We start from the raw sequence: 10,593 nt of genomic DNA on the forward strand, positions 1-10,593 counted from the left end.
CTTAGATTTTTTGAAAGATACACAATCATTTAAACAGGACTAAACCTCTGGTATTTGGTTCCGCACACTTTGGCGCTGGACAATTATCAATACATTTAGACGATGTCAAATGTACGGGAAATGAAACAACCTTATCTCAATGCCACCATAACGAATGGGGAACACATGCTTGTTATCATAAAAACGATGTTGGCATTTCATGTACACCAGGTAATCATTAACTTATTCATGTGTTCATCATTAAACACAATCTATGTAAATTATATTTCAAAAATAGTGCAAGCATTTCAAAAGCTAGTATGCATGTCTGTACGGCTTTTTTAACTGTCCTACAATGTTGATATATTTGCAGAAAGAAAAATTTTGAATATAGTTTACGTTTTAATGTACCATTGAAATGGAGATCAATTACATTTTATTTGTTAACACTTTGAATGCGATATATTTTTTCAGTTTACAGCTGCATTTTGTCTTATAAAATGATGTTTAAATGTTTTTGAAAGAGAAAATAATGGTGGAAATCCTCTTTCTAAAAACACATGTATGCAAAGTTATAAATTCAAAATCATTGTTGTTAAATATGGATGCTATTCTTAAAGTCCGATTGGTTAACGGATCAAACCAAATTGAAGGAAGACTGGAAGTATGGTATAATGGGAATTGGGGAACAGTTTGCGATGATGGGTTTGGTGCGCTGTCAGCTAGTGTTGTTTGTAAGATGCTTCATTATCCAGGGTCAGTAACTATATATGTTAACTAATTTCTGTAATATCTTATGCACTCTTTCAAAAAGGGGCTATATTGTTTTGCAAGTGTCGGCCGTAAAACCACTTTGTTTATGCTCAATAACTAGAATTCAATTTGATCCATAGTCTTTAAGATCATATTTATTAGAAAGATCACCCTCAATAAGTAAGCAGACCCCTATTTTTGTCCCTGATGTGTGAAGGTCAATGTCATAAAGTATGCTCTGTTGAAAATTTGAAGAAAAAAACATATCGCGCTTGTGCGACAACTTGTTGACCACAAGGTGTTTGAACACTAAAACGTAGGTTTGCTGGATCAGAAAACTTTTCCTCGTGCTATTTCCGAATTGAAGCTCCGGGAAAATGCTTTTATGCAAAGTTTGCTTGTTTAGATTACACCGAGTGCAGTAAATTTGGTGTTTTCCATAAAAACGATTATCGTTTTAAGTAAAGTTCATTTAGATTATCCTATTGTTCCTATTATTCGTAGCAATAATATATAGGAACGAATTGCCTTTCGTGCCGTATATCCGTAAGAATTCTGACTGATGACGCGTCTGATGCTATTCCATATCTTTGTTTTCAATAGCCATAGTACTTATCTGGCACACACTTTGTATATGCTATTGTCCTTTGTCATTTTTATATGTATTTAATGTACCACAGTCCATTGAAAAACTAGGATGTCACTAATTTACGCTTTAGAGCGACGTCTGGGTTCTTCGAAGGCTGTAGGGGCCCGTTCTGCATTATTAGGTCAGTCTAACTTCGGTCGTTTCTTATCCGATACACTGTCTCACCCGTTTCTTAATCTGTTTTGACATTCAAAAACAGAATTCTTTGAACGATTCTGGTCAAATAAGCTTAAGCTTTCAATTTTCTGTCGGTGTCATACCAGCGTTACCATAACGTTTTATAACATTCTGTTTCTCTGTCCTTGAAACTGGCATCATTTTTTGCAACACAAATGTTACGGACCTCCAATGCGTTTTGCCGTCGTTTACCAGTCGTTTATTAACATGAAATCATTATTTTCACCAAATATCATTCAATTGTATCATTTGATGTCAAATTAATATAAAAGATAGCAATTTTACAATATAGATAAAATGGAATGAAATCAAAGTGCTCTCAACCGTTGATCATGTCACCGCATGATGATGGGCGTTGTAAGATTTGTCGCAAAAACCTGCAGTGAAATTCTCAAATAAAGAAAGTACATGTTGTAAAGTAAGAATTATAATTAAATTGTAATTGTAACTATTATACTGTGTGACTTAACAAGTAAGCACTACTTCTAACAATTTTAAATGTTTAATATCTTAATTTTTAAGCTGCTGATAAGTGAACTGTAAATCATTATTTTATATTGAAGTAAAATTTTGCCTAGGACAGAGAAAAAGATGCAAAAGATAGGTCATGTGTATGGCTATTGAGTTATAGGAACTGTGATTAGCTACAAGAATAACAAAATGTTTTTGAGAAATAAAATGATAGCAATAATAAGTTATAATGGGCCTTCGATATAACTTAACTCAAAGATAGGTTAACTTTTGAAAGACGGTGATTCGCGCGTAAATTTCAGGCCCATGCAACCAAAATCAAAGTCACTCTTACTGGAAAAATCAGAATAAACTATGATAATATGCGTATGGACAATTTGGAAGAACAGTACAACCCTACTAATGACAACGTATGTGGTTCTGAAGACAATGGTCTTAATATTTTGGTGGTTTTAATTTGGGATTTTCTCTTAAAGTAATGTTGGTATTTATGGACATCTTTGAGGCATGGTTAAACCATATGATAAAGTGATTGGTGTTTTGTCTGAATGAAAATGCTGTATTATTTAATGTATTCAGGAAAAACATCATTATTTACTTTCATTGATAAGATCAATACTTTCTTTTATATCATTATTTTGCTTTCGTATCTTTATTACTATAAAATACTAAATATCGGAATGATAATGAAATTTCATCAATATAGCATTGATTAAAACAACTGTTACGAAGGTATTCAATTGAAAGGAAGCAAAATTTATAAGCAACATAACTTTCAAGAAAAGCAAACTTCAGAAGCTCAGGCCAATAACTATTTCAAACTTTCTACGGCAGTTGACAGACAAATGTTTGCACGCATTATTTTACAACTATTCATGTATTTTCTGAAAAAGGGATCTTAATACATGCGTAATTATTAATAGGTCGGAAGAAAGTTGTCGTATCAATATTAATAGCGGGATTATCTCAATTTCGGAGAGAAAGACCATTGAGAAAAAAAATAATCCGTTTTTGAAAGATTGGTCGTAATAGCGGATTAGTCGTGTAAACTAGGTGTTCGTTAGGTGGGGCTCTACTATTTTTCATTTAAGGATTCCATCAAACAATGTTAACATTTTGGAGACTGCGTCAAAGCAACTGTATCACATATTACAGTTTGGGCGTTTTCATCAAAAGATAAAATTTCAACATAAGGGTACATTAATATGAAACTAGATGATAAATGCACGTCTTCTCTGAGAAAACAACTTAAAGTGACGTTTTTGCTATGTTTATGATGCTATAATTTTAAACCGTTGCAACGTTACATTTTGTAAATATTGACTTAAATTATACGCACACCCTTTAACTGGCTGCAAGCAAATCCGTTGGTTGTGAGTACACCAGTTGTGCGCTTGGTATTTTTTTATCATGAAACTGATTGTTGCACAATGTATCATGGAAAATTATGTTAATCATAAGAGACAAAGATAGAAGAACATATGTCGGTAATCCGGTTTGAAACTGACATTGATATAGCAAGTTCTAACTGCATAAAGCTGTCCTACTCGTAACATGTTCACGGGTGTGATAAAAAGGTTGCTTATATCTGTGTCGAAGGAAACATAACAGTTAGGTCACAGTTATCTGGTGAAACTGTGAATTTTACTTCTACTGTAAACAAATATGCTGATGTTTCAAACCCGTTTTGACGCTTTAAATCTAGGTCAAACTATGCAATTTCAATGACGTTATGTCGCGCGCATAAAACATGTAAGTATGTCAAAATTTAAGGTCATACTTAGATGTCAGGGGTAATTGTTTGTCCGTATCAGAACTGATTTTAATGTAAAATGACACACATTTTTGTCATTATAAGACTGAGGGTCACGTTTGAAAGTCAGGTACCAGTTGCAAAGATGAAGGTCACATACAGAAATTAAAGGCCAGAAAAAATATTTTAAAATGCGTGAATGGACAAAAAAGATGAATTAATTTATCAGGATCACAAGTTATGAAAATAAATAATGCCAGTTCAATAACAAAAAATTAGACATTTATATATAATCATAGTCTTTGTTTATGTATAGACAAGATCAAAGGCAACGGAGATAATAAAAGTCCATATTTTGTATTACTTCTAATTAAGCATTACCTCATACAAATGATCATCATAATGAGACATTGTGCCGCGCGCATTATCTCTAGGCTTAAGGTTTACGTCGGATTAAGAGGTCAAAGGCAAATGATTGTCCGGACGTACAAACAGGAATTATAGTATTACGTGGTACAAATGTTCAGCAAAATTCAGCTAATTCAACGGCGGACATTTGTAAACATCTTACCTCAGATAAAGATGCGAAAATAAATGTATGGACCATTTTGAATTTAGTTATTACATAACTTTCATGAGACTGGGCATAATTCTGGTCAATATGTGCAAGGTCACCATAGATTATTTTCAATTGTAAAAATTATATTCGAAGCATATCTTTTAAATGCCTGACTTTGGAGTGCGTTCGTTGCCAAAATTTCAGACTTGTAAAGTTCTCTTTTTGAACACTACAGTACATTTAAACAAGCGAACGCGTTTGTCTAACTTTTTGACGTGCACTTGAAATTATATGTCTCTCCCATATATAATAGTTAGACCAACCTAGTAACTCGCCGACTGCCTTTGGACGTATCGTGTCTAGGATGAATAGTCTGATAGTTGTATTTACCAAAGCATGTTTAAACGAGAGTCTGCAGTATGAACATTTTTAATTATAATTATTAGTACAGTTTTCAATCAAGAATACCTTATACATAACGTTTTTACGTACACATGCTCGTGAATTCGTTTAACTTGAAACATGACTGTGAGAATTGACAATTCACGGCCCACAACCATGCTGTTGACTATGCAGAAGTTCGTAAATACTAGGTCATATATATGGAGGCTATTCGTTGCCAAAAATCCAGCCTTGTTGATCTGAGTTGAACAGTTTGTTTACGGAAAATAAATTGTATTTCTTTGTATGTAAACTCCAATATTGCATTCTTGGATTGAGTTTGCCGATTTAACATTGTAAACATGTATTTCAACAAAATACATTTTGTTAAACGACAAAACATTAACTGTTTTTCTGATAGTAGCAATACCAAGTGTTCATCATAACATGCGGAATACTCATTGTTCGTGTATACGCCGACAAAACAGAAGTTACTTTCTTAGCTTTACATTGTCAAACCATCATGATTCGGATCAGCATAATCCAGCTTTACACGTTTTTCAATAGGAGATAAAATAAGCTCCACCCATGTTCCCGCCCACTTCATCGTCGTAAATAAACGTATATATCTGCTCATTTTCGGTAATTACCGTCAGCGATAAGAAGGAAACAAGAACACGCGCCGGCGTAGTTTCCGTTTACCACACCTTTTAGGTGTTGAGTTATTCACCAAACATAATTCACCTGCATGATTGCCATTCTATGCCTTTATTCAATCAACATCAGCGGACTTTAAATGATTATAGGCATATAAGTTTTTAAACGTTGTAGATATCGCATTTCCTAGAGAAAAAAAAGAAAGAAAACACCTCACCAGGTTACCTCGGTGGCACAAAGGTGACATGTGTGTATTTTTTATTTATCTCGTGGCCACGAGATACTATGTCGTGGCCACGAGTTACTAAGTTGTGGCAACGAGATAGCTAAGTCGTGGCCACGAGATACTATGTCGTGGCCACGAGTTACTAAGTCGTGGCCACGAGATACCTAAGTCGTGGACACGAGATACTGTGTCGTGGCAAAGAGTTACTAAGTCGTGGAAACGAGATAGCTAACTCGTGGCCACGAGACAATTAACCAATCAGAATACACTATATATATATTATTATTTTTTTTAAACTTAACAACTTACTTTTACATGTAACATTAATCAAGATATTCACATCGAACTTGTCTTTAGGGTAATATTAGAAAGCATTATATACGATAACATGAGAAGAAATAAGTAGGGACATTGCCCATGGACAGAAGATAGCCTATAAGGTAAAATCCTTGTCTGATGAGTAAGTTTGAAGGGATAAGCCGTGGTTTATATAACCCAGAAAGATCATTGCACCTGATCAGTAGACGACATCTAATAATTTCGAGGTCATTGGGTTCAAAATCAGGGTCACAGTGAAGCTAAATGTAAAGTTGTATAATTTGCACTTTTACAGGCTGGTGAAGTAGGGGCATCATTGTACTATAGCACATGTCTAGTTAATTAAGGAAATTTGTATAAATGTTGTAATCTGATTTGTTATTTATTCTTGGCCACGACTTAGTAACTCGTGGCCACGACTTAGCTATCTCATGGCCACTACTTAGTAACTCGTGGCCACGACATAGTTACTCGTGGCCACGACTTAGCTATCTCGTGGCCATGACTTAATAACTCGTGGCCACGACTTAGCTATCTCGTGTCAACGAGATAAATAAAAACACACAAACGTCAACTTTATGCCACTGTAGGTTACTTACTGTCTGAGGAAGGAAGTAATACCAATTGATAAGACTATATTCAACGATAAATTATTTTTACTGTGAGGAATCCAATTTGAATAGAAATAAGTAACATTGACAGATAAGCTGCTACCTTACCACATTCAAATTTTCAAGTCAACATCTGATAGAGATTTTGATACGACTAAATACGAATAAAAACCAAATTCTGGCTTTTGTCTTTCCTAGTAGTAGCATTTACTATTACATATGTAACCTTAATTCTAGCGTATAACTTGACAAGAAAAAACTTTTTACATTAGTAAAATTATAACCAAAGTTGTATGTACCCTTTCGTACGTAACGTTTTATTTTTACCATACTGTATAGATATATTTCCCATTTTTATCATTTTTTTCCAATAATAATATTTAAATGAGTCCAAAGGTATGTATGTTGATTATCAATTTATGTATACTTTGTTTATTTTATCTATAAGCCATCACTTACAAAACTTAATAAATATACTGTGTAGTATTTCATGTACATAAAATAGGTCTCTGCTTTTGATCAGATAGACAGTAAGTCTAGGTAACAGTTATTGACAGCATGTATACACAGATCTTAGAGCTGTCATTGATTCAGTATACAATTCATAAAAGAAGACCTTAACCTAGGTCCGCTTACATATATCTAATATTAAAAGGCTAAATCACATCCTAAGACTCAAAATATCTCCCGACGGAGGTAAACAGAGATTCTTGAATACACTTCAAAATTATCGATAGTAACCTTTGAATTGTTCCATAGCTTTACACATGGTGAACACATTTGGGTTTTCTACAACCCAATAAAGTCCTTTAAAGAAAGAAGACACAAGCTTACTGTTCAGTTCTCTTTATCCGTGTTGCCAAAAGTGACTTCCATGTATCTAGTAATGTTTGCTGAATGTAAAGACATGACAACGAATACTATACCGTTGTAACGTTTGAAGGCACAAAATCCTATCGATAAAAAAAACAAAATGTGATTTGTGTCCTTATATATGGGAAACATTCCCTTATGTTAATTCACCAACTTTAGCTTTTGCATATTATTATGCTCATTATCGGTATAAACGTTGTTACATTGTTACAATATACATTAAACAATTTTGCATTACTTAAATATCCTTTGCTAGAATATGTTTTGTACTAGCAAGAGTAACCTCTCTTTATATTCTGCTTTCGTGAAAATTGGCTCAGCCTATTAATTTTCGTCTATTTCCGTTATAATTCCATAATTGGAAGTTGCAATATCGTTTACAAATGTTAATCGCATTAGAATGTAAATGGAAAGTGTGGTGTTGTCAATCTGAGAGTGTTAACTGGTGCAGTTACACTCTTGAAACGTCATGATGCACAGTATTAAACGTCTTGTGTACGTTCTACTGTTTACATTTCTACATGTAGCAAATTTGAAGTTATACATTTCTGAATACAGTTTGCAGTTAAGCTAAGTTGCATGTTAACAGCTTCCATTTTATCAAATCGAGATCATCAAAACTCTTAATACCAGTGCAGTATGTAACTGTCGGATCGACAATAAGATTTTTACTAATCTGTTTAGCAGAACCGAAGCATGCATTGTCTATTTTCAAAGGCTGAATTTTTGGCAACGAATAGCCTCCATACATATAGGTACGGGGCGTCATGCATAACTTAAAATCGTTTAACTTTGAGAATCTGCTTTTGTCTTATTAATCATATTACTGTGTAAACGAATTCTTATAGTTCTGTTATTAGAAACGCGTTATCTTAAACTTTATCCTCTGTATTACAGTTTTACATATCAGTTGTTTTTGCATGAATATTTGTTTTGTCACATATCTATAAGTGTGCAAACTTGTTTATGTATGCAATGATTATACTGGCCTGCGGTTAATTTTTCCTATATGGAATATATAGTAAACAATTTCTACTGCGCGTAATTACTGTAACATATCTCTTGGGATTTTGACCAAACTTTTACAAATTCTTAGTTATCAATTGCCTTTGGTTTAGTGACTTGATATGCTTTGACCTAATTATGACCCTTTGTTTTTTCCAAACATCTAATATAATGTTATATCCTTACAATCACAACTACTACATTTAACCAAACATCCCCAAACAACTGCCAGCTCATCTGCCTGCTTTTGGGTCTCGTAGAGTCATGATCAATGTCACTGTTATTAAAATAAATATGTATCCGGACAATTACTAGAGTAAGGAATAAGATATTTTAATTAATCTTTGTGTACAACAAGCTTATGTAAAGACCTTGCTGTGGATATCTTTTAGGCCCTTTGGGTTAAAGTTCTTGTTATTGAAAATAGAAAATATGTTCTCGGTCAATAATTTGAGTATGTAATGAAACTTTGTGTATAGTAAATTATAAAATGACTTTATCTACGATTGCTTTAGTGTCTCCTAGGCCATGATCAAGGTCACTGTAACTAAAAATAGAAATCATTTTCTGGTCCATAATTGCGTTTGGAATGAGAATTGTGTACATGGTGTATAGAAAGCTTATGCAAATATACTGCTTGGGTTCATAGGGTCAAAGTCAATGTTACTAAAAATAGAAAATTGGTTTCCGGTCAATAACTTGAGTTGGGAGTGAGATATTTTAATACAAGTTGGTGTATAGAAAGCTTATGTGAAGATTCTGCTTGCGTAAAAAAGGCCACTGTTACTAAAAATAGAAAATTGGTTTCAGGTGTATTACAAGATTTAGAAATGATATTTCAATTAAACTTGTTTATTATTCCTAAGTAGTTGTATTTGAAAGCCTCAATTTGAATTGATTTTACCTCAATAGGGTAGTTCCTCTTTCAATGCATGAAAACGATATACATTGTCAATGTTGCCATGTTGTGCTTTCTTTGGGGATTCCGTTTTTCTCTATTTTCAAAATTTGCACTCTTGTTAATCATTTGTGCAAAACGTGTTTGTTTTAGAAAATATATGATTGTGAGAGGTTTTAAAAACGAAATCATGATTAATGCACAATGACATTTTATCTACTGTTTGATTCGTCAAGGAAATATATTGATTTTCTATGTCAAACACACGTAAAATCAAGAGATGTATGGCATGATAAAAACAGATAATTATATATTTTGATATAATCATTTCAGGACCAATCCTCTAGTATTTGAGAAGGCACACTTTGGCGCTGGGTTATTATTGCCAATATATTTAGACGACGTTAGATGTACGGGAACTGAAACAGTCTTATCTCAATGTTCGCATATAGGTTGGGGAAATCATAATTGTGCTCACAGTGAAGATGTCGGCATATTGTGTAAATGAAATAATAGTTCTTAATACAAAATAATTCGTATATTTTACGTGCTAAAACAAGTTGTTCAAATAAAGATATATAAAGATATATATATATATATATATATATATATATATATATATATATATATATATATATATATATATATATATATATATATATATATATATATATATATATATAGATAAAACGTGGTGCATTAAGTGCTGATCTTCTTAAAATAAGACGTTATTTGTTTCATGGATCATGCACCAGAATAAATTGCCAATTGCCACTATTAAATCAATTAGTACATGATATTGAACCAACGAAAAATGTATAAATGTTGTTGTATCAGGGTTTACGAATATTGTTAAAGATGCTGCTGACAAATATTTTTTGAAAACTTATAAAGAATCACAAACGACATGTTTTATAGATTCGCCTTCTGTTATAAACGCTGAGTGGTTTGATGGAGAATGTGTTAGCGCTAGAAACTGTTATCTAGAGGCTTTAAGGGTTTTTAACAATTGTAAATCAAATATTAGTAGAATTTATTATTGTGATTGTAAACAAAAGAATAAGAAGTTGATACAAAAAAGAAAACTCAGTATAAGATTAGAAAATTAGAAGAAATTGAAAAGCTAAAGACTTTGTAAACCAAAAGGTTTTTGAAAATATTTTCAAAAAAGAACTTTAAGTCAGCAAATTCAATTACGCAAGATGAATTCTTTCATTTTTTATTCAAAACTTGAAGATGACATTTTTTCATGTCAAAATGAAGAAGTTGAACAGTTTACTGGT

At 32.8% G+C, this 10,593-nt stretch overlaps 1 protein-coding gene across 1 annotated transcript in view; it reads left to right on the forward strand.

Annotated features, from left to right (window-relative positions):
- The window catches only part of LOC132719097 (deleted in malignant brain tumors 1 protein-like), a 32,692-nt gene extending 22,819 nt beyond the window's left edge, over window positions 1–9,873 (forward strand). The window contains exons 11-13 of the mRNA XM_060702841.1: window positions 38–210; window positions 600–735; window positions 9,644–9,873. Coding sequence (XP_060558824.1) covers window positions 38–210; window positions 600–735; window positions 9,644–9,818 — 484 coding nt within the window. The 3' untranslated portion in view covers window positions 9,819–9,873. The remainder of the gene's footprint in view (window positions 1–37; window positions 211–599; window positions 736–9,643) is intronic.
- The last annotated feature ends 720 nt before the right edge of the window (window positions 9,874–10,593 follow it).

The sequence above is a fragment of the Ruditapes philippinarum genome, unplaced genomic scaffold (assembly GCF_026571515.1).
Source record: "Ruditapes philippinarum isolate M1 unplaced genomic scaffold, ASM2657151v2 ctg517_1_1_1_1, whole genome shotgun sequence".
Taxonomy (NCBI): Eukaryota; Metazoa; Mollusca; class Bivalvia; order Venerida; family Veneridae; genus Ruditapes; species Ruditapes philippinarum.